The sequence below is a fragment of the Macrosteles quadrilineatus genome, unplaced genomic scaffold, assembly GCF_028750875.1.
Source record: "Macrosteles quadrilineatus isolate MER2022 unplaced genomic scaffold, UCM_ALF_1.0 Scaffold_73__1_contigs__length_606889, whole genome shotgun sequence".
NCBI lineage: Eukaryota > Metazoa > Arthropoda > Insecta > Hemiptera > Cicadellidae > Macrosteles > Macrosteles quadrilineatus.
This window is the reverse complement of record NW_026542666.1, coordinates 250,838-275,953: the sequence shown is the minus strand read 5'-3', so window position 1 is coordinate 275,953 and position 25,116 is coordinate 250,838. Positions and strand designations below refer to the sequence as shown.

The following is a 25,116-nucleotide window of genomic DNA, read 5'->3' as shown; positions in this document are numbered from 1 at the left end:
TCAAGTAAAAAAACATATTATATTTCAAATTAATCATCTCCAACAGAATACTATATAAATGTTATGTAACAAAATTGTTTATCATATAATAGGTTCATGAAAACAATTCAAACTCTCACATGTAAAACATAAATTAAATATGTCTGTTCTTATATCTAAGAAATAAAAAAATCACAGTTGTGTATGGACATGTCGCATAATATGCTGCTAATCACGATTTACAATTTCTTCTTTGCTCTAAAGATGACGATTTCGTCGGAAGAGTACAGAGAATGCTGGTCCTTGGTTGGGACTTTTTCACAGTCAAAATGTTTGTTGAACAGCTGGAGGAACATTTTCCAAGCTTGTTGCTGCTTTTCAGTGTCCCGTTCCTCCTGACAGAGGATAATTTCTGTGTTCTCCGATGACAGAGCGACCATCGTCTCTACCAGCGGTTCTACAGACTAACACAGATAAGTGTAACTAGGAGTAGTATAAATCAAATACAAGTGTTTAATACAAATTTTTATCACAATGCTTTGCTTTAAAGTAGGCTAGTTATATAGAAGAGTAGGAATACAACTAGAGTATTACTTAGAGTGGTAGGCCTACTAAGTTATCAACAGAAAACACCATTAGCATAGGTAATTAGGGAAAAACTAAAATAAAATATGTATCATTTCCCAAGATGTTCACGTTTCATTTACCGAGATTTTTCGCTTGACATGAAAAATTTGACGCTCAACCTAATTAAGTTAACTAAAGTAGTTTTATTTTCAAGAAATTTAAGTTTAACAAAGTGGTACTTTACTAAACTAGTGTACTGTACTTGTTTTTGATGGAATTTGGGGAGCTAGCTGGTCTAGTGGTAGAGCGCGGGACTTCGGTCCTTGAGGTCTCAGATTCAAATCGCCCCAAATTACCAATGTATTTTATTTGAATGAAATGCCCCAACCCCTAAACCTGAGGATATGTGAAAAACAATCCCGGGCTCATGCCTAGTGTCTTTGGACAGAAAAAATTTGAACGGAGTTCAAAGGTAGTTTCTGACCGCTATAGCATAGTTTAGAAAACACTTGATAAAACATACCTCGTTGTAGTACACACAATCGGCAGCTATCAGCAAGTCTGGCGGAGGGAAGTTCTGACCGTCTATTGAGCCCCATCTGAGTGGCTTAGCTTCTGCATTGCCTCCACACGGTTGCCATAATTTTCTGTTGTGCTCTATGTTGTTGGTCAAGTTATCCAGAACCTCGGGGAGGTCAGTCATTGTTACTTTTGCACTATAAAATAAATGCATGCTCTTTTGTAATATAATGCATAAATAGCTACTAATTCACAATTGAACTTAACATGGAGCTAAGTTGACTGGAACCTGACTGGAACCTACCCTTTAACCCTCTTTAAGTGTAACAGATTCATCTTCTCATGTAATTGTGGATGAGAACCGATCAAAATACTGCAATTAAACTCAAATTTTATATAGGCCTAAACATGTGCCTTGCTATAACATCATTCATTCTGAATGGTTATTTTAGAACTCACAGTCTTAAATACTCAAGCTGGTTACAAGTGGTTGAAGAGCTTGTTTTCAAAACTGAATATTTCTGGTTCAATAAGAAACCCTGTTGATTGATTCTGGACTTAGATGCTATTAATCATTGGTCAAACAATTAATAATACTATCTCAAAAAACTAGTTGAAGTGGATATCTCAACCCTAGCCAAAATGGCAGATATTCAAAAATTTGATTTACTCTATGTACGGAAAGTAAATAAAAGAAACGTCTTAAAACACTTAAAACATATATTTACGCTTATACTATTACTCACAAGACGGTAAATATACAAAAAAAGATGGTAAGTGGTGATCAATTTTGATTGGAGACACTCAAATCATCATCAGACCCAATAGGCGAATGACAAGAATCTTGAATAGCATCCCCTTGAATAGCTACTCTATGTGAAAAAGTAAATTTCACAAATATAAAAACAAATCTGTATTTTAAAAATTGAAATAGATAGAAATATTCTGTTTGTGTAATTGATTGTTAACCCATATCGTCTTATTATTTACCAAAAATCTCAATACTGTATCACTGAAACGTTTAAAATAAAAATAATAAATTTGCCTATTTTTTAAGATGTTAGATGGTATTTTATAGCTGCAAATTATAATAAAATGCATAAGTATATATAATTATGTATTATATATGTATTGTAAAAAACACTAAGTTATTGTACATATTTATAAAAAATAGGTGAAATATACCTGTCTGAAAAAAATTAGACTATTTTATAAGTTTTTTATAGTATTTTATAGCTGAAAATAAATGTACAGGCCTATGTATACGTATGATTTTGGATGTTATATGTATATTTATATGTATTTAGGATGTGTTTACACTATTTTTTATACTTCTCACAAAATACATATACCTGTCTATATTACGTAAATATCAAATCCTTTAAGGAATCTTATATTTTAATGATCAAAATTTATATGTAAATACTAGCTGTTTGCCCATTCTACGTACGGGAATCTTGTAGTAAGTTGAAACCTAATATTCAGAACAGGAGTTGGTTTGCAAATTTAGTGTGCATTTTTCAGATATGCTGGCAAAACTAATACTGTACAGGAATACATACAAACCTTCGCAAATCTGACAGTTACAAAGCCAAAACGAATGCTTCGCAATTAAATGTCACCCGATCATGTTAGTCCATATTTTATATTTAATGATAAAAGAAATTGCTTTATAAGATCTATGGAGGCATAGCCCTAAGGTAGGCCTGTAATTGAAACCTGTAATTGAACTTTTCACACTGGTTAAAAGTAGTTAAAATACTACCTCAACCTCACTACTGCACACTTTATTCGGGTTGAAATTTTTATTAACAAAGGTGCTCTTGTCTTTTCCACGAAACACTGAGAAATAAAGACATTAATGCGTTAATAACCAACAGACATACACACACAAATACAGAATTGAATACACATTACGGATTAAGGATTAAGGATTACAACATTAAGGATTTGCTACGCTTTAACCAAAGTAAATTACAATCAAAATAATTATTTGCAAGTTTTTGTGGTGTCATCAACTTTTTTGATACCCGTTTTTAGCCCTAATCAAACTGTAAAATCCGTTGGCAAATATATAAATAAGTCAATAAATACATAGTCCACGAAACATTTATACGTTGACAACGCCAAGCTTTAAAATTCATGATGGTTTGCTAAAAAAATCGTTCACTAATTTTTTATTAATTTCATAGCATAAACTAACATTTTGGAGTCCAGACAGAAAACGCTAAAATTATACTGTAAGACATCAATTAAATTTAATAAGAAATAAGGTGCAGCACTAACGATAACTATAGTTGTAAATAGTGATGTGTTTGTACGCAAAAATGATTCTCACTGCTACCAACGGTTCTAAGGAAAAGTAGCAGTACCAAAAACCAACGTTTACATTTAAGAAAAGAACTATAGTACTTACGACCAATTCAAACTGTCCTTCTAATAAAACTGTATTATCTATTATACTTATTTAATATGCAAGCAGGTTTTTGTGACAATTACTCCTCCGAAACTACTGAACCGATTGACATGTTTTTGGTGTCATTGGAAAGAGCGTAACGTGAAGTTTTGCAGGAAACTTTTTTTTGGGAAATAATTAGAGAGTGAGGCCCTGGGGCCCTTTAAAGTTTTGTATTTCTCCATAAGATTAACATGGGAAACAAACATTGTTATGAAACTCCAGCTGTTGTCAGAAATGCTGTTCTGCTATAGCTCTTTGTTTTGGGGAAAAATGTATCTGTATGTTGGAATAAAAAAAAAGTGATATGTTTACTCGTTTGGGCTGTGAATTCGTACCTTTGATGCCTTGCGCTGTCGGAGCACTACTCGTTGAGAGTGTGTACACTAACACCGGGGCTCTAGAATACAACGATAAACGTATTCTTTCAATGTTAAAGGATGTTAATAATTACGTGATGTTAAAGTATTCTAAAGCCCCGGTGTTAGTGTACAAACTCTCAACGAGTAGTGCTCCGACAGCGCAAGGCATCAAAGGTACAAATTCACAGCCCAAACGAGTTAACATATCGCATTTTTTTTTATTCCAACATACAGATACATTTTTCCCAAAAACAAACAGCTATTTTTAAATTTTTTAATTTTTTTTTTAATTTTTTTTTTAATTTTTTTTTTAATTTATAAAAAATAAAAAATAATTTTTTTTTTTTAATTTTTAATTTTAAATAGCTAGTGATTATTATCTTATTTTTCCACACCTGAATGCAAATTTTGGTGAGAATCGCATTACCCATTCTCCCTGTGAACTGGTACCAAAGATTAAAAATTTACTACTTTCAAGCTCCATATCTCGCTTAGTATTCAAAATAAAAAATTTTTTCTTATATATTTGTATCTCTAATTTTTAGTACAACTAAACAATAACAAAAAATCAGACATGAAAATTTGCGACCAAACACCCTTAATTTAACTAGATAACCCGTTGCTCGAAATCAAGCAAAACTGAAGCTTGTATTAAAAAAATCAACAAAAACATAAACGGCAAGCAAGACTTTTATCGAGTCACTCTAAAATAATTTATATCACTGATTATAGAAATATAAAATATTATGATGTAAAAAATATAAAAGTAATCTACAATATTTAAATTTACATTCACTCTCATACTGCTTTGGTTATCTCTTATGTATAGTAGGCGGGTGCACTCTATGAGCACGTAGATGACAACCACACACTGTAAAGTGAGCTTTTGACCTAATGTAGCTCAATTCCTCTCTTGACGCCAACCATCGCTACTCTTATTCTAGCATTGTTAAATTATTTCTTTGATGTGTTCTGTTTTAGGCGAGTTTAAATTAGGGGCCCCAACCCAAGTCTCCGGTTGGGAACGTAAGAGTTAAGCAAGTGGATTTAACGACAGATCTAGAATGGATACACCTTTAACATTATTAGTCTTGGAAAAAACTATTGGCCAGGTGGTGCTTTGTTTTCAGCTTTAAAAATTGCTGCGACACCTACACAGGTAGCACCATTGTACCGAGGGAAGTCACTTCTTCTGTCTCTTATTATGTACATAAGAATCTCACTTGACTCCTCGGAGCTCTCGTCCCTAAATAATGTCTGCCACAGTCTTCAAAGATTTCCATAGGTGTTTGGCATTATGACCCTATTTTCCGCATATTTTTTCATTGAAATTTTTGTTTGAATTTTGCTTAATTCTCCTTTGGGTTCTAGTGACATTGTCGTACTTACTTATATATCTGTGCGTATTCAGGATCATCATCTTCTTGAGGAATTAGAGGACCCACTCGGTGGTAAAACATGTCACCGATCTTAAAATTGTAGATCCCCAATGGAACTGTCTCATCTTAATGAGCTTCAAAGCTGAGCATGATAAAGGCAGAATTGAATTGACAAACTTTATACAAATAATTTCTGGATATAAGTCTCACAGTCCTATTTTCAGATTGGGCGTTTCCAATAAGAATCTGAAGATACCTTCAGGTGAATTGCATAAATGAGGTAATCGAACCTTTCATTTATGGAAACAAAGAGTAAAAACTTAACTGTCTCGGGCAGCATTTTCTTGCTTAAAAATAAGTAAGCCACTACAATGTAAACATTTAACGTTCATTTGTCCGAGATTGGACTATCACAACGGTGGTACTACCACTATGTACCCATCAAATGTTCAATTGAGAGGTTGATGCAAGCGGTCATGTTCGCGTTCCCTCCAGCCACTCACAGTTCTTCGTCGTAGCCTACTGGCGGCATCTATATATTAATACGCAAGCATTTTTCTTTTGATTTTAAATTGAAATTAATAAGAAAGTTAACCAAACGACAGAAAACACTATAAAGGAATTGGAATTTTGATACACATTGTAAATCACATGACAATATGGCAATGTAACGGATAACTGCCCTGTGAATAATTACTTTTAAACATTCAATTCATCACATCGAACTGTAACTACATGATAATCAGTAAAATACTATGTAAGGTAAATCAATTTAACCATAGACAAAAAGAATTAAATATTTATCAAATATTTATTCTTAAACACTTTGTTGTCTAGCATTGATAGAAAACTCTTCATTATGAACCAGACTTAGTTAACAGATTAAAACAAAATATAAATTCCAGCTTTGCTCTGGAAGTTTTCAGTCCTGCAGTCTGTGGTTAACCTTAAAAACTATTTCAAACTACGTCCATATGTTATTTGTAAACAAAGGGAAATGAGTTTGATCAAATGTCAACAGATAGCGCCGCCTTCCAAATTTTAGCCCTTAAGTGTATTTAAGTGATGCCCTTTCTTAATAATCTGAGACGTATTTGCACATCTACATGAAAATACCTTTAATTTGACACCCCAAACGTTAAAATCCGTCAAGCCGTTATCGAGTTATGACTGTGAAAAGAAACCTGCTTGCGTATTAATATATAGATTTGTTTACAAGGAGAATTGTTTCTTGGTGCCATGTGGTCAATGAGTTATACTTTTGCATAGGCCTATATTTTAAATTATATACACTATATAAAATGATGGTACTGTAATACATTAAGAGATATTCATTTAAATAATCAATAGGTACGATTGAGCCTTTGCCTATATGTTTCCTGGTAAGTGTGTTGTAACTGTTCCTTAAAGTATAGGCCTATTATAGTAGGTATCTTAAAGTAAAACCAAATTATTCTTTTCTGCATTCTCACCCCGTAGCGAAGCACGGGCAGAGCAACTAGTAGGTGTTAATCCATTGGCAAATATATAAATAAATAAATACACAGGCCACAAAACATGTAACTTAACATGTTAAGTTAACAACGTAAAGCTATAAAACTCAATATGGTTTGCTAAAAAAAACTTTCACTTGATTTGGTGCAGTCCCGGTACCAAAGTTATTAATCTCCCTTGGTTTTATTTTTTTTTTATGTTTTTGAAAATCAAAGTTATTTCCCATTAATAGCATTATTTGTAAGCAACTTTTAATGTTAACAGTTTGAAGAATCCACCTTTATCCAAACAAAGGTTTCTTATTTAAAAGATTACGTAATCTCTAAACGATAATCGGTACATATATATAGCAAACATTCGGGGGAAATGTGACAAAAATGCACAAATCTGGGGGTTTTGGACGATTGGAGTTTTACTTCCTAAGTAGGAAAAGTACCGATATCGTTGTCGAAATGTTAGCAAGTAGAAACCAAAAGTGACACATTGGAAAAGATGTTTCTAAAGCTACATCTGTAACTTAAACCTCTGTTACGATCACAGCGAAATCAGAAAGATCTTCCAAGATCGCAACAACATCCACGATCACCCACTGCAGTTGTGATTTTTTACTTTGTACTTTACACAACTGTCATTGAAGCGCCGTCAATAAGTGTAAACCTTTTTTGTAAGCTATTGGAGACGATGATTAAGAACATGTAAGTTTCCCAGCACTAATACAACACAGATTCACGGTATTTTCCCCGGTTATCAAAACTCAAGAACAATCGTTGCACTTGCGATTAATTAAACCGGTTAAGTAAGGCACAACGTTTTTAATCTCACTTGGTTTGGATCAGTGGCGTTGCTTGGTTAAATTCCAGGGGGGGGGGGAGAGAAGCCTCAAATTTCCCAACTGCTTAACATAGATTTCCCAACTTTTTTTTTAGAAATCAATTTCTGTACTATTTTTAAAAATCTTCAAATTATACTACACAGCAGTCACACTTAATTCAGTATTAATAAACTTGCATTAACAAAACTTACCTAGTTTTACATATATACAAAATTACTTAATTTCTAAAACTTCTACCAATTCATAATGAAATTTTATGACTCCAAAAAACTTGAACAAGTAATGTTTCAAATCCAAAAAACTTTACAAACCATTGTGGTAGCAGACGTAGCAGTGTAAAATTTTAGGGATATAAAATAAGCCTAGTACAAATTAATATAGAATAGTAGTTTACGCAACGATTGCGTTAAGTGAGTCTTTACGACACAAGTAGAAAATTTAAGTAAAACTTCTACGAGTGTCGTAAAGACTATTAACGCGAGTTACGTACACTACTTTACCTACGACCGTTTTTTAATTGCTATCAATCTGGATTTAATTACTAACAATCACTACTGATAACTTTTTAGAGAGGTTATGTTTTCGTGTATTGTCATTGCCACTGAAAGTGATGCAACGACTTGTTGTATAATCAGCTGATTTCCTGTAATTACGTGTTTGTTAAACTTTGTTAAATATTACATTGCTAGCAGCATTCTTACCATAAATAATATTGTATCAGGTACAATTCGGCAAATATTTCATTTATTTTTGGACTTCCACAAACTTAATTAAGAATACGCGAGTATCAACATGAACAAGTCGGATCAACAATTAAATTGGTCAACTGAACAGCTGATATGAAAAAAAACTATGCTGATATGAAATGAAACTATGCTGATATTAAAGTAAACAGCTGTAAAGTGAAACTTTTCAATTCTAAGAACTAAACTGAAATGGCTACTTTAAAAAACGGTCGTAGGTAAAAAATATTTTATTACAAAATAATAAAATTAAAATACTTTTAAAAGTTAAGATCAACATTTTAACTTTCATAAAACTTACAACTAGGGTACCAGTAGGCTTAAACAAGTTTGTAATGATGAAATATTAATACCGGTAGGCTATCAGTGCTGTGAATAATATTATTCTAGTCTAGAAAAGAATAAAGGGTCAACCGGGGCTAATATGAACACACCAAAATATTGGGGCTAATATGAACAATGACTTAAAAAGTCATTTATCTGGGATTTTTAATCATGAAAAAAATATAATTAGAAAGGAAATTTATTGTATTTTTTGTGTCCATAATAAGAAAACTTCAAATTTGACTTTTAGGTACTTTAAAAAAATACTTTGTTAAAACACTTTTTTTCCGCCCAAAAACTTTTTTGCGCAAAAGTGAAAACTTTTGTTATAGGTAACAATTTTTACATTGGTTGTAGGAATAATCTTAAGCCTGAATTTGGTTAAATAAGAATTGGGGATTATTTTTCTTTTCCCAAAGTTAAAATATATTAATAACAGCCAAAGCTATAAGCTTTCAAAGTTGGGGGGCTAATGTGAACAGTGAATGGGGGCTATTGCGAACAGTGACATGGGGCTATTATGAACAACAATATACATACAATATACATACAATAGACATAAGTATGTCTTCGACAAAATTGTCGACGTTTTTGAGGCGTAAGTTCCTCAATAAACTTCTTTGAAGGCCTTACAGTGATAAAACAGTTTTAATTTTACAAAGACAACAGTTAAGGTGTTGAATAGGCCTAGCCCACATTTTTATATTTACCTAATAGGCCTAAAAGTGCAATAAACTGTCATTTGCCTAAACGAACAATTTGCATTGTCTTAAATTATTATTTTTTTAAGTGCTTTAAACAATTTGTATGTGGAAGAAATTTTTAATAAATACTCAGGTACCGTATGTTGACAGATAATTTTTTTCTTGTTTATATCTTATTATTAGCCCTGTATAATATTTATAAATGGTTTTAAAAAAAAAGGGTTACCGTAGGGCGACCCGCGGCTCTCCAAAGATACCTTCATATCTCAAAAACTATTTAAGATAAAATATTGAGACTTATTGCAACTGGTAGACTAGACCCTAGGCTTGTTCACAACAGCCCCCACATATGCCTAGTGTTGTAAATAACAGAGTTATTAAGAGTGTTCACATTAGCCCCATGGGCTGTTCACATTAGCCCCTTTTAGCGGGGCTAATGTGAACAGTGGTTTTTAATTTTTTTTTTAATAATGGTTACATTTATGGTTTTTGTTAGTAAATTAATAGATTCAGCTAAAAGAGCTGTATACACTACTATTTTTTCTTTTCTTCTGTCATTTACCATTTTTGAGTTAATGTCAAAAGTTTACTTTTTTTGTTCATATTAGCCCCGGTTGACCCAACCTAAAATAAGACTCGCATAAAATAAAACCGTTCAACTTGGTTGATAATAAACTTATACATACAATAAAAATTTTAACCTTCATCTTCATCTAACTAGGACTTAGACAAAAATCAAACGAGTGAAAGTCAAACATCAAATTTTAGGTTATGTTTTTTTCACGTAGATCTGTTTCAGAGTGATTACTGATTAGTTGATTAATTTTTGTAAATCCTTATAGGAATGATAAATAACTTGTGTAGATTTTTTAAATATATTCAGAGAATAAATATTTCATTTAGGTTATTAAAAAATAAGAGTTTTAAAGGTAATACCGATACACAAAAACTATCTTTAATGTTATTTTTATCTGCTTATTAGCAAGTACTCCGGTCAGTTAGCCTGCTCCAAATACCACAAAAAAGGTATAAAATATATTTCATGTGACTGACGTGAAAAATATTTTTGAATTTCTTGTAAACACTAACAGACAACATAATTAAACTGAAGATCACCATCGCTGAATGATTCGTCTGCGAGAATCATTCAGAATCATCAACACAACAACACAGGACAGGATCAAGGTAGCCAACATACGTCCAATAAGGAACAAAATTTGGACGGAACCACAGAATGGACAAACAGACAGAAATTGAGATAAGACTCGTTTCGGCTTTCTTAGGCTATGAAACGTAAAAATAACCAAAAACTGCATGATTCTAAGCAATGTACAGACAAAACTGTAATTTTATTTATATAGATAAATGTTTGGAATACCCGCCATTTTGGCTAGGGGTGAGATATTTACCTCAGGTTTACGTATTAATTTCTTTTGACAAGCCCTTCAAACACTCAATAGGGGTTGCTAATTTGAAAAAAATAAGTCACCACCTACGCTGTTAGTGTGGTTTCAAACAATTATTTTTGAGTAAAAAATTACAGAACCTTTGTTTAGAATCAATGCTACAAACAAAATATTTCTATCCATTTCGGTTTTAAAAATACAGATTTGTTTCAATACTTAATTTACACACTGTATATAGACTACATATTATATAGGTACTATATAATTAGAAAGAATTTTGTTTTGCCTCCTGAGACATTTAAATGAAAAAATAAATTGGTCCTGGGTCTAGCTTTTACCGTGCCACCTACTGTAATAGCTACTTCCCTAAAGGGAAATTCGCTAAATGAGAGGATTTTGACCGTTTCCTTACAAAAACGTAAAAATGCCAATGCCTACAAAAGTGCAAGGAATAACTTAAGTTAGGCCTATGTACTTGAGTTAACTTAAGTTATAATGGCAGAAAAATATGTCCATACTTCCTTTGGCACTATTATATATACGGTTTTCACTGTAGGCCTATAGTTAAAACCCGTACTGGTTTAATTTTGAATACTTATTTTATCAACTTTCATGATGATGAGGTGACACTAGGCCTATATAACAAGGGGAACATTGAACTTTACTCATTGAGCTAAAACAGTCCCAACCAGCCCGCATACGCCTATATACAGAAGCTCCCATGTAAGCCTACGTCTGTAACTCATCTCAACGAGAAACTGTGATAGCGATAGTGTGCTGCTATAGGCTCCCATAATTATACTTTAGAACCTTATGAAGATAAGATACAGGTTAATATCTAACCTGTATTTAGTAGGCTACTTACCCAAAACAAGATGCCACTAATCCTGCACATCCTAATCCAGCTCCCAATTCTATCACATTTTTGTTTTTGAGATAGTCACAGTCAGTTTTACACAAAATTTCAATATATTTTGATAGGACTATCGCGGCATCCCAAATCACACAGCTAACATCACCAACCTCCTTTTGTTGCATTTCAAGTGTTTTATTGAGTGACTCAATTTCGAAATTTCTAACAAATGTTTGTGACATGTTTGTTAAAAACTTGAAAACTGAAAAGTTCAAACCATCTGAAAACATGGTACTTACGTATTATACGGAGGCCACTTATTTTACAGCGCGCTGCGGCGGTTGGGTTAAGTTGGGTTATCATAAATAAATAGGTATGTTTGTAGAACTTTCCTAGTTTCGTTATGAATCGAACTATACGAGATGAGTCATAAAAACTTATGATAACCCAACCTAACCTAACCGCCGCAGCGCGCTGTAAAATAAGTGGCCTCCGTATAATACGTAAGTACCGAAAAGGTTTGTTCAAATTGTTTCTGGGTAACAGAAAATCAACGAGAGAATAAATTATTACTTATTACCTAGTTTTTAGCTAGAATTACAATAGTTATTAGTTATAGGTTAACCAACCAAGTTTGTCGTTTTGTCTGGTTTATGATGTGGATGTGTTATGTTTTTGTTTACTTTACTTTTATTTACACCGTCGTGAATACTCGACGTTCTGTACCCACGGGCATCTCACTCAGCTTGCGTGAATTCGGAATCAAATATTGCGATGCGAGTGATGCGACTCACTGTCGTGAAGTTAGCGGCTCTTTTCATCGCCGCTTTTTCGGATTGTAATAGATATGGGTTGGTGTTGGTACGCCTGCGGGCGCCACAAACGTGTTTTGTAGGGATGTCGGAAACACAATTCAATGACAATACGGTTCGAAATGATGTTTTTACATTTATATAATGTCAATTATACCTTGATAAAACGTGTATACACGTTAAAACTAATAAATTGGCGTATTTTAAAAGGTATATTTGAGACCGTACTGTACATTATACGTAGCTATGGCTTAAAATAACGCGATCAATTAAAACTCCGAACATAAAAAAGTGCATAATCTTTTTCCTAAGCCCATCACAACAACTTTGAGCTATTCTAATTGTAATATACAATGTGTAGAATACTCAGTATAAATATGATTGAGGCAGTCCAGTAAATTACGAAGCTATGAGGCAAAATCTATATGGTTGATAGGAATTTGCGTCAGGAAAAAGTGCACAATCTTTTTCCTATGCCCATCACATCAAATTTGAGGTATTCCAATGGTAATATACAATGTGTAGAATAATCAGTATGAGTATGATTGAGGCAGTCCCCTAAATTACCAAGTTATATGGCAAAATGTATATGGTTGATAGGAACTTGCATCAGGAAAAAGTGCACAATGTTGACCCTAAGCCCATCACATCAAATTTGAGGTATTCTAATGGTAATATACAATGTGTAGAATAATCAGTATGAGTATGATTAAGGCAGTCCCCTAAATTACCAAGTTATATGGCAAAATGTATATGGTTGATAGGAACTCGCATCAGGAAAAAGTGCACAATCTTTTTCCTAAGTCAATCACATCAACTTTGATGAATTTCTAATGGTAATATACAATGTGTAGAATACTCAGTATAAATATGATTGAGGCAGTCCAGTAAATTACGAAGCTATAAGGCAAAATCTATATGGTTGATAGGAATTTTCGTCAGGAAAAAGTGCACAATCTTTTTTCTGTATTCTAATGGTAAGATACAATGTGTAGAATACTCAGTATAAATATGATTGAGGCAGTCCAGTAAATTACGAAGCTATAAGGCAAAATGTATATGTTTGATAGGAACTCGCATCAGGAAAAAGTGCACAATGTTGACCCTAAGCCCATCACATCAAATTTGAGGTATTCTAATGGTAATATACAATGTGTAGAATAATCAGTATAAATATGATTGAGGCAGTCCAGTAAATTACGAAGCTATGAGGCAAAATCTATATGGTTGATAGGAATTTGCGTCAGGAAAAAGTGCACAATCTTTTTCCTATGCCCATCACATCAAATTTGAGGTATTCCAATGGTAATATACAATGTGTAGAATAATCAGTATGAGTATGATTGAGGCAGTCCCCTAAATTACCAAGTTATATGGCAAAATGTATATGGTTGATAGGAACTTGCATCAGGAAAAAGTGCACAATGTTGACCCTAAGCCCATCACATCAAATTTGAGGTATTCTAATGGTAATATACAATGTGTAGAATAATCAGTATGAGTATGATTAAGGCAGTCCCCTAAATTACCAAGTTATATGGCAAAATGTATATGGTTGATAGGAACTCGCATCAGGAAAAAGTGCACAATCTTTTTCCTAAGTCAATCACATCAACTTTGATGAATTTCTAATGGTAATATACAATGTGTAGAATACTCAGTATAAATATGATTGAGGCAGTCCTGTAAATTACGAAGCTATAAGGCAAAATCTATATGGTTGATAGGAATTTTCGTCAGGAAAAAGTGCACAATCTTTTTTCTGTATTCTAATGGTAAGATACAATGTGTAGAATACTCAGTATAAATATGATTGAGGCAGTCCAGTAAATTACGAAGCTATAAGGCAAAATGTATATGTTTGATAGGAACTCGCATCAGGAAAAAGTGCACAATGTTGACCCTAAGCCCATCACATCAAATTTGAGGTATTCTAATGGTAATATACAATGTGTAGAATAATCAGTATGAGTATGATTGAGGCAGTCCCCTTAATTACGAAGTTATATGGCAAAATCTATATGGTAGATAGGAATTTGCGTCAGGAAAAGGTGCACAATCTTTTTCCTAAGCCCATCACATCAAATTTGAGGTATTCTAATGGCAATATACAATGTGTAGAATAATCAGTATGAGTATGATTGAGGCAGTCCCCTAAATTACCATGTTATATGGCAAAATCTATATGGTTGATAGGAACTCGCATCAGGAAAAAGTGCACAATCTTTTTCCTAAGTCCATCACATCAACTTTGATGTCTTCTAATGGTAATATACAATGTGTAGAATACTCAGTATAAATATGATTGAGGCAGTCCAGTAAATTACGAAGCTATAAGGCAAAATGTATATGTTTGATAGGAACTCGCATCAGGAAAAAGTGCACAATGTTGACCCTAAGCCCATCACATCAAATTTTAGGTATTCTAATGGTAATATACAATATTGTGTAGAATAATCAGTATGAGTATGATTGAGGCAGTCCCCTTAATTACGAAGTTATATGGCAAAATCTATATGGTTGATAGGAATTTGCGTCAGGAAAAAGTGCACAATCTTTTTCCTAAGTCCATTACATCAACTTTGAGCAATTATCATTGTAATATACAGCGAGTACAATAATCAGTATGATTATGATTGAGGCAGTCCTGTAAATTACGAAGCTATAAGGCCAAATCTATATGGTTGATAGGAATTCATGTCAGGAAAAGTGCAGAATGTTGACCCTAAACCCATCACATCAAATTTGAGCTATTATAATGGTAATATACAATGTGTAGAATAATCAATATCTTGTGAGAAGAGTTTTCCGCTTAGCGCCGTCCTTAGGGTGGAGCGCAAGTATCGGTGTTTTTCCCCTGGCTGAATTTTTATTTCAGGATTAGTGTTGCCTACAGTATTATTTTGAGGCTTCTGATTGGTTGAGGGAACATCATTACCGCAACGATAAGGTTGATGCCAACGGCCTCGGTGATGTAGTGGATAGAGTGCTGGGCTGATAATCAGAAGGACACGGGTTCGAATCCCACCCGTAGCGCTATTTTTTTGTATTGGATTTTTTTCATTATCAACAAGTTTGGTTGGTTTGGTTAGGTTATGACGGTTTAATTTTATAATTAAAACATTATGAAATTGAATTTGACCCATTTATAGTTTTATTTAATGAACAGAAATATTTTTTTCGGTTAAACCTTCATTTGATTTTTTATTTTTAGCAAGTCTAGTTAGTTTGGTTGGGTTATGATAGTTTAATTTTATAATAAAAAAAATTATAAAATAGGATTTGAGGCATTTATAATTTTATTTTATGAACATAACTATTTTTTCGATTAATAAACCTTCATTAGATTTTTTCATTGTCAGCACGTTTGGTTGATTTGGTTAGGTTATGACGGTTTAATTTCATAATAAAAAAGTATAAAATTGAATTTGAGACATTTCTAATTTTATTCTATGAACAAAAATAATTTTTCAATTGCTAAAACTACGTTATAGTCAATCAGAAGCCTCCTAAATGACACTGTTGGCAAAATTAATCCTGAAAAACTAATTGTGCTTCCCCCTGGGGCCAATTTCATAATAAACTACAATTTACAAGCTTGAGGAGTATGTTTTATCTATGTTACAAGTTACAACTTGTAACTTGTAATTTCCATAAGATTTGCATTAGGCGATCAGCTGATTTAGTAATAATATTAGTTTGTACTTTATTATGAAACTAGCTGTACCCGCGGGCTTTGCCCCGTTTAACTTCATAAGTGAGCTCGTTCGCATGGCTCAATCACGTCCTGGTTGAAGTTCGTTCGCTACGCTCACTCACTTTTAGGTTGGAGCTCGTTTGCTGCGCTCACTTACCTTCAGGTTAGCTCATTTACTACGCTAACTCGCCTCCAGGTTGAAGTTCGTTCGCTACGCTCACTCACCTTTTGGTTGCAAATTAGCTGTTGTCATAAATGTAAAAGAAATAATAGTGCTGCACCCTGTTGGTGATCCTTGTAACTTTAATGCTATTAAACATCATAGAACAGAACCAACTTAACAGAAACAGCTGTTAAGATTCATTAATTCCATTTAAATATGAGTAAATATGAGGGTTAACATGGGAAACTCCAGAGCCACCGGGACGGAGCCCGAGAGTCCGATCAGAATAAAAACAGCTTGGTTTTCCTATTTAATGCCTAAAGAATCAGTGTACCAAATTTCAGCCTCCTAGGTAAATGGGAAGTAAGAGAATTAGTGATGAGTGAGTGAGTGAGTCAGTCAGTCAGTCAGTCAGTGAGGGCTTTGCCTTTTATATATATAGATAGGCCCCTGGTCACAGAAAACATGTTTTCTGTGCTCTGGTATACGTATTTACCCAGTTTTATAAAGTAAAACTAGTATCGTCAGCAAAGAGCACACGATATCCATACCACCCCAGATCGTTAACAGCAATCAGGAACCAAGCAAAGCCCCCCTGACCCCTGCCCCTGCCCTGGGCCTGAGGGGACTCGTGTAGAACCCGTAGAACCGTTCAGTGGATTTCGTACCCTTCAGGTCAACCACTAATTAATTGTCTCATGTAGCTTAGGATGGTGCTGTTATCGGGAAGGGAAGCATAGCACGATAAATTAATACAAAGTCTCTCTCTACCTGACTCTGGTTTAAACATCATGTTTGTTTGATTATCCAAAGACGGGGCTTTATTGAAAGCTTTGTAACGGTTGAAGCTTAGACTAACTTTTGTTTAATCTATGGCTGAAGCTTGATTAATATTCATTTAAAAAAGAATAGTTCCCATGACAATTCCTTAGACTGTGCATTATTATGCATTCCCAATTCCCACAGCCGCCTTTAACTCCAGGCCGTGGCCTTCGAATTCAATTCTGTATGTTTTATTTTCAACATGTTAATAAATTTAAATTTAAATCAATAAAGTGCAAATTAATGAGCTGATGTGACCTGTCTGCCATGTTATTTTATGGGACGTCTGTCACTAAACAACACCACTTGCGACGTTGCCAATTCTACCAGGCCGCGGCCTGTATTTAAAGGTGGTGTGTTCATTCCCCCCTTATCCCTTTTCTGCTCACTCTATCTAATGAATATTCAAGATCAAGAACTCAACTTGAATCAGTATTCAGTAGCCTATTATTTTACGAAAAACTGCTGCTGTTTTTATCTGCTGCTGTATAATCAATATCAAATACATATGCTCAACGGTCGAGATAAACGCTTTTCTGAAAGTATGTGTATGATTAAAGCTTTGTTTGAAAATAAACAGCTGATTACTTTGGGTAGCGCTGGGTTCACAACGATATGGTAGGCATACGGTTAAGTATCGATCGTCGTAGTATGAAAACAACTACTATCGAATATCGTAAATCGATTGGCTTCCATAGCGCCAACCAACCAACCAAAACGTAAACAAACCAGTTTAGCTGCTAATTCATGTTTTCCAATTTTTATTTTATTAATAAAAATGTCATCGTATTTAATTATTAATTGTTTAATGTAAAACAGATTGTAAATAAACTTTGTTAAAAAAAACCAAACCAACCAACACCGACAGACAGAAAAGAGAAGACAAGAGATTACAAAAACTACTAGCACTAGCCTAAAAGGAGAGGAAAATATTTGATTTAATTTATTCCAACATTGTTCCTTTTGATCAGTTTCATGGTGCATAGTGCATTATTATGGAGGAAATATGCAAAGGTCATCTAAACGCTTTTAAAAGTAAGGGGGTGGTAATTTATCTGGCGTTAATTGCGCAAGTTACTGGAATATTAATTTTAAAATTCCTCCGTAATTTAAGTTCTTATATATTCATCATGCTGGTTATCAGCCTTAATCTAATTGGATAATAAACATTTTCATTGGCACATTTTATGCCAGGTTCAGATATTATGTTGTACTTATTTATTTGCATTCACTCTCACTGAATAAAATTATGGCCTTCCATCGTCAAGGCCACATTATGACGTTTGACGACAGACATAGGAGCTATAGGAGCAGCTGCAGCAGAAGGCACCAAGGCAATAGTTTAGGCCAGGTCCGTGAAGTTGGCGTACCCATATTAGCGTATCCATTTTTGATCATACCAATCGTTAGTTCATCGTTAGTTCTCGATAGTTCCCAAATATTTTCGTTAGTTCTCAAAAAATAAAAAAGTTATAGACACTAATAAGTGGGTACGCTAACTTCACACTTCCGGGTTCTAGCGCGCGCCGTTTTCTGATGAGAAATGTTTACATCTATATATCAATCGTTAGTTCTTCGTTAGTCCTCGATAGTTCCCAAATTTTTTCGTTAGTTCTCAAAAAATAAAAAAAAGTTACGAGGCATACAAAGTGGATACGCTAACTTCACAATTGTACAATTTCCAGTGGGCACAGTTTTTTTTACTATAAATGCCTATATCTATATACCAATCGTTAGTTCTTCGTTAGTTCTCGATAGTTCTCCAATATTTACGTTAGTTCTCAAAAAATAAAAAAGTTACGAGGCATACAAAGTGGGTACGCTAACTTCACAACTATACAATTTCCAGCGGGCACCGTTTTCTGACTATAAATGCTTATATCTATATACCAATCGTTAGTTCTTCGTTAGTTCTCGATAGTTAAGATGGTTCTTGCAGTTAAGATTTATGAAAGTCTCAATGAAGGTAAAAAAGCCACAGGTCTCTTTGTTGATTTTACGAAAGCTTTTGACCTAGTAAACCACAACATCTTGCTTCAAAAATTAGAGGCAGCAGGTATCAGAGGTGTGGCGCTCCGATGGTTCCGCAGCTTCCTGTCTGGCAGGGAGCAGCGGGTGCGGGTCGCGGGCTGCCTTAGCGCTCCTGCACCTGTCACGGTCGGGGTTCCACAGGGCTCGGTTACCTCTGCAATTCTCTTCCTCATTTTCATTAACGACCTACTAATTAAACCGTTTAATGGATATATTCAAGCTTTTGCAGATGATATTGGTTTCTTTTATTCCCACAAAAACAGTGATATCCTAATGACAATGATAGACAATGATTTGAATGTTTTACAAAATTGGTGTGTGAAAAATAAAATGCAAGTAAACGTTAGTAAAACCAAATATATTAATTTTGATTTTCGAGGTTTTGATTTTATTTCTCCAATTATCTATCACAAAGACACCTGTCAGGGCCCTACTTGTAATTGCGAACAAATTGAAAAAGTTAATTCTTTTAAATATCTAGGAGTAACTTTTGATTGTAAAATTACATGGGAAAAACATATTCATGGTCTGCATTCAAAAATTAAACAATCAATAAGGAAGTTTTACTTTTTAAAAAACATTTGTGAAGAATCTTTATTAAAAACATTATATCATGCATTAATAAATTCAAGATTACAATATGGGCTAATTTGTTGGGGCGGAACATTTAAAACTTTTATAAATAGATTAAGAACCACTCATAATCATTTTTTGCGCATAATTTTAGGAAAACGGCGAAGAGAAAGTTCTTTTCCTCTTTATCAACAGATGAAAATAATGCCAATTCAAAATCTTTATAATTTTAAGGTTTTAAAAGCTTTTTTTGTGCAAAGTGGGAATAATGGAACTGAAGACCTTTACTACAACACGAGAAGAATAGATAAAATGATTGTAAGAACACCCAAGGTCAACAAAGAGATTTTCAAACATTCATTTTTATTTCTAGGTCCTTTCATCTATAATCAATTGAGTGAAAATTTAAAAATGTACGTTTTCAGGAAAAGCACTTTGCAAATTTTTTTTCCCTTTTTTCAAAACTTTTATTATTATTTTTATTTCATTAACATTTGAAGTTTCATAAAATGCCCATGGTAACGCAATATCTTTGGTATTTTTTTTTTAAATGAGCATCTTTAGTGGAAAAACACAAAATCCTGTCACGACCGTAACAGACGTTTAAATGAATATTAAAAATAGTTAATATTATTTTTATAACTATGTTTTGCTATAAACTAATTTACTTTTATGACCATTATACAATAAAAAGGTCACTGAGCTTTTGGTATATTTGGTCTTTCTAGAAAAAAATAAAAAAACTCAAAAAATTGAAAAAAAGCCAATAAAATCTTTTAAAGTTTGAATAACTCCGAAAAAAATTACCTGAGACCCGAAAAATCGTTATGTTTGTATAGAGGTGTGCTTCTTTTGTGTATAAAACATTGAAATATGACGATATTTTAATTTTTGAAATTTTTATGATAGAAATCATAAACGTGATGGTCAGGGACAAGCGGTACGGTCGTGAATTTTCTGAAATAATCTAAATCTTTCTAAACAATCCTTTAATTATACTGTTAGTTATAATAAAAATAAGTGTTTCAATTGAACTAAACTGTTCAAATTACAATTATATTAAAGTTATTGTCACGACCAAACGCACTATAATCCATAAGGCTGGATTGGTCGTGAAAAAACCCGCGATGGTCGTGAAACTTTGGTCGTGAAATTACGTGTTATTTGGCTCTGTTCTGGTGGTAGCCCTGCACCTCATGTTCGAGGATACAAAGTGGACTTCAAGGTTAATCTAGCAATTGAAATATCTTATAAACAAAAATTAACACCATGTCTACTTCATCGAATGACTACGTACGGTCATGGACACACCAAAATTACAAAAAACACAATCTTTCCTTTATTAATCTTGTAATTCCTCCTTTCAACTCGAAACGACCGGCACTACAATCCTGACGTACACCCCGAACTAGTCTCTAAAACAAACTGACTCCATCGACGCCAGGCTTGCCACTGTCGAACTCCAAAGTTAAAAATTTTTCCCAAATGGTCGTGACGCCAAATCGAGGGACAGACTTATTTTGTCATGGTAGTCAGTTTGCAATGACAATAAAATTATAATATGCTCCTTTTTTGTAAGTTTAATAACCATTGATGGCATAAAAATATGGCTTTATATATTTCGGCATGAGTAATTAGTCTAAAAACAGCGTGAAAGTTGGAAAATGTACCCTAGGGACACGTCATGGTCGTGAATTTCGAGACTTTAAAAATACGAAAAAAATACCTAGAACCTATTTAAAACCAAAAAAATGTGTGTAACATGTTGCCCCCGTCCCAAAAAATATTAAAACACATAATAATAAACTACAAATCCAGTATCTACGAAGTAAAAGGCCAGGGACATGAAAACGTACGTTTTTAAATTTTCACCCAATTACCAATTGAAATAAAAACATGCATTTCTATTAACCTATTTTCAAATAAAGTGAAAGATTGGTTATTTAATATTGAGGATACTTGGCGTCTCAGGAGTATTTTGCAATAGGCTGTTTGAATTTTCTCATTGTGAATTGTATAGAAGTATGTTATTTTAAGTAATATTTATTAGTGATATTCTATTTTTGTTAAAAAGATACTTTTATTTTATGTTACATAACAAGTTAAAGTTAAGTTTTAATTTTTAAGAAAATGAAATCGTCACAGGCATCGGCGACCTTGTAATCAGTTAAGTGGAAGACTGGACTCACTGATAAGATACTGATAAGTTACTTTGTACACTGGCCACATGTACTGGATAAAGTGGCCAGTTAATTTCCAAGCCAGTTTTGTATCCATTGTGTGTTTTTATTGGAGGAAATAAATTCATTATTTCATTATTTCATTATTTCATTATTTCAGTTTTCCAATATTTACGTTAGTTCTCAAAAAATAAAAAAGTTACGAGGCATACAAAGTGGGTACGCTAACTTCACAACTATACAATTTCCAGCGGGCACCGTTTTCTGACTATAAATGCTTATATCTATATACCAATCGTTAGTTCTTCGTTAGTTCTCGATAGTTTTCCAATATTTACGTTAGTTCTCAAAAAATAAAAAAGTTACGAGGCATACAAAGTGGGTACGCTGACTTCAAAATTATACAAGTTCCAATCAACTACTGAAGACCAATTAAGTACGTTAAATTTAATATTACATACGGTACACATTTCAAACTTAACATTTGTTGTACATTTCCTGCTTTCCTTTAGGACTTAATATTATATCAAATCATCAATCAAATTATAATATGTAAATCTAAAAGTATTTTAAAATGTTTATTATATGGAGAGTTTGTTATGAATTTAGATATTGAAACTCCTATATTACTAGATTAGAGTGATTTTCAACTTTTCCTAAGCCGTGTCAAACGCCAGGTCCAGGTGTATATGGCTGTGGCGACTAGCGCCACGTCTTGTGAAGCTCCTGCTCGCTAGGAGCGTATACTTCTCGTCTGCTGTGGGTCCAAGCCCTGGTAGCTCAGCTACCTGTAGACGTCTACGTCGTTCTGGGAGTTACTCGTCGATCCGGGGGTGGAGCTGGGGAACATCCTCAGCGACCAGGTCCCTGATGTGTTCCTACGGAGAAACATCCGCCGTCTCTTCAAGTCTCGCTCGAAGGCCGTCGACGAAGTCTCGGAGAGTTGTCACTGCTGTGGAGTCCCTGATGACGGAGTTCCTCACGTACCAGGGTGAATCTGTCGCCTGCCGAAGAGCCTTGCTCTGGACGACGAGCAGCCTCCGTCTAGCGGTTCTGCAGGTGAGGTGGTACCATGCAGGGGCTGCGTACGTGAGGACAGGCCGAAGCAGGGCCGTGTAGAGTCGGACTCTTGCAGCCGTTGACAACTTCCGTGACCTGAGCAGCGGGCGGATGGCGCCAAGACCCTTCCTGGCGAGGTCGCAGACAATCTCGACGTGGGGAGTCAGGGTGAGTCGCTGATCCAGCAGGACGCCGAGGTACTTCACCCGGCGCTTTCATGGGATGTCGGCCCCGTCTAGGTGGAGGTGTTGACCATCGTCCTGCCTCCTCGACCTCGTGAAGGAGATGGCCTCACTCTTGTCAGCGTTGACTTTGACTCGCCACTTCGTCAGCCACGGCAGCAACAGGTCCAGCTGTCGCTGGACATACACCCTGGACATCCTCAGGTTGGCGGAGGTGGCAGTGAAGAGCGCATCATCTGCGTAGAGCGATAGCTGCACTCTCGGAGCCAGGGGTATGTCGTTGGTGTACCACAGGTAGAGTATCGGCCCGAGAACCGACCCCTGTGGCACACCCGAAGAGACTGGCCGTGGTGTGGAAGTCGCCCGTCCAACGGAGACCCTGAAGCGGCGAGCGGTCAGGTAGCTCTTGATGAGCCTGTAGATCGAGCCGGGTAGAGGGGAGGACGCCAGCTTGCAGAGAAGCCCCTCGTGCCAGACCCGGTCGAAGGCTTTGCTCACGTCAATCAGGACTGAGGTCGAGTGGTGCTTCCGTTCCATCACTCCAGCGATGGTGTTGAGGACCCGCCGCAGCTGGAGGGTGGTGGAGTGGCCCCGCCTGAAGCCGTACTGCTCAGTCCTGATCGAAGAGAAGAACTCCTCGGGGAATCTCGCCAGGATGATCCGCTCCAGCATCTTGGAGAGCACAGGCAGGAGGGAGATCGGCCTGTGGTTCTCGGGGAAGATGTGGTCCTTGCCGGGCTTGGGGATGAGGATGATGTTCGCCAACTTCCAGGTGTCGGGGAAGTGGGCCAGCCTCACGCAGGAGTTGAAGAGGCAGGTGATGACGACAATCACCCAAGCCGGCAGGTTCTTCAGTGCTGGAGTCCCGAGGGAGTCCGGTCCAGGGGCCTTCTTCGGACGGAGTCGAGCGATGTGGCCCTTCACCTCGCTGACGGTCACATGGGGGATGTCCTCTTCGTCGGAGTCCGGCTCGTAGGCCTCTACGAAGTCGTCAACAACCTCGCAGAAGTCCTCGTCGTAGACGTCTGGGTGAGGGGAAACTGGTCTTCCAGCGAGTCGGCGAAGGTCTCTGCACGGTCTTCGGGCGAGTAGACGAGCCCGCGTCCCCCATGCAGCGGCCTGTTGTGGGTCTTCGTGCCGCGCAGAGCCTTGGCGATCTTCCAGATGCCGTCGTTGGTGTCAGCCTGGCTCTCGACGAAGTCCTCCCACTCCTGGGACCGATGCTCAGCCAGCAGTCGGGAGCACCTTCTAGCCTGCCGGTTGAAGTCCGCCTTCGCACGAGGGCAGCGGGACTGTTGGTACGCCCTCCTCAGGCGACGTCGCAGGGTGATCTCCTCCCGCAGCCCCTGGGGAAGTGGCGGGGGAGCCCTCGGGTCAACGTCAGAGCTGGCGGCAACCACAGTGTCCTGCAGCAGCGTTGTCAGGCCCAGGACTTGCTGGTCGAGCTCCTCCGTGGTCGCAGGAGGCGGGGGAGGCGGCCGAGGGGCGTTGGCTAGGAGGTTGGCGAACTTCGCCCAGTTCACTCTTTTCCTGCGGACTGGAGTGCGGTCGGGGACTCCCCCCTGCGGCAGGTCGAAGATCACCGGGACGTGGTCGGAAGAGAGGTCGGAGACGACGAAGACTTCGATCGGGCCATCAAACGAGCCAGCCAGTCCGATGTCCAGGATGTCGGGCGGGTGTCCAGCACGGGGGTAGTGTGTGGGGTCGGCCGGGGCAACCACGTTGATGTGAGGGTGGGCGGTGAGGTAGCGCCTGAGAGCGGCCCCAGTGAAGTTTCCTCTCCTGCAACCCCAGTCCAGGTGTTTGGCATTTAGGTCGCCTGCCAGAAGCGCCGGGGTGTCGGGGGGCAGCAGCAAGTCCAGGAGTCCGGGGTCGAGGCGTCTCCCTGGGGGGTTGTAGGCAGAGGAGATTTCCAGCTCTGCACCGTCATGCTGGAGGGCGATGGTCGTCACCTCGATGCCAGGCGGGAGGTTCCTGACG

The 25,116-nt window shown here is 36.3% G+C and overlaps 1 protein-coding gene across 3 annotated transcripts; it reads right to left on the bottom strand.

The window, feature by feature from the left end:
* On the bottom strand, nt 1-12,351 carry LOC128981983 (protein N-lysine methyltransferase METTL21D-like). Of its 3 annotated transcripts, none has more exons than XM_054401011.1 (4): nt 12,247-12,351; nt 11,630-11,879; nt 1,070-1,262; nt 1-443 (listed from the first exon to the last, which is right to left on the bottom strand). In XM_054401011.1, the coding sequence occupies exons 2-4, from the start codon at nt 11,857-11,859 to the stop codon at nt 219-221; spliced, it is 648 nt and encodes a 215-aa protein (XP_054256986.1). In that variant the 5' UTR covers nt 11,860-11,879; nt 12,247-12,351; the 3' UTR covers nt 1-218. The 3 variants fall into 3 exon arrangements, with proteins under 3 accessions (XP_054256986.1, XP_054256985.1, XP_054256987.1); XM_054401010.1 differs by having other exon boundaries at nt 11,630-11,897; nt 12,247-12,349; XM_054401012.1 differs by lacking the exon at nt 12,247-12,351 and adding an exon at nt 12,198-12,212.
* Between the last annotated feature and the right edge of the window lie 12,765 nt (nt 12,352-25,116).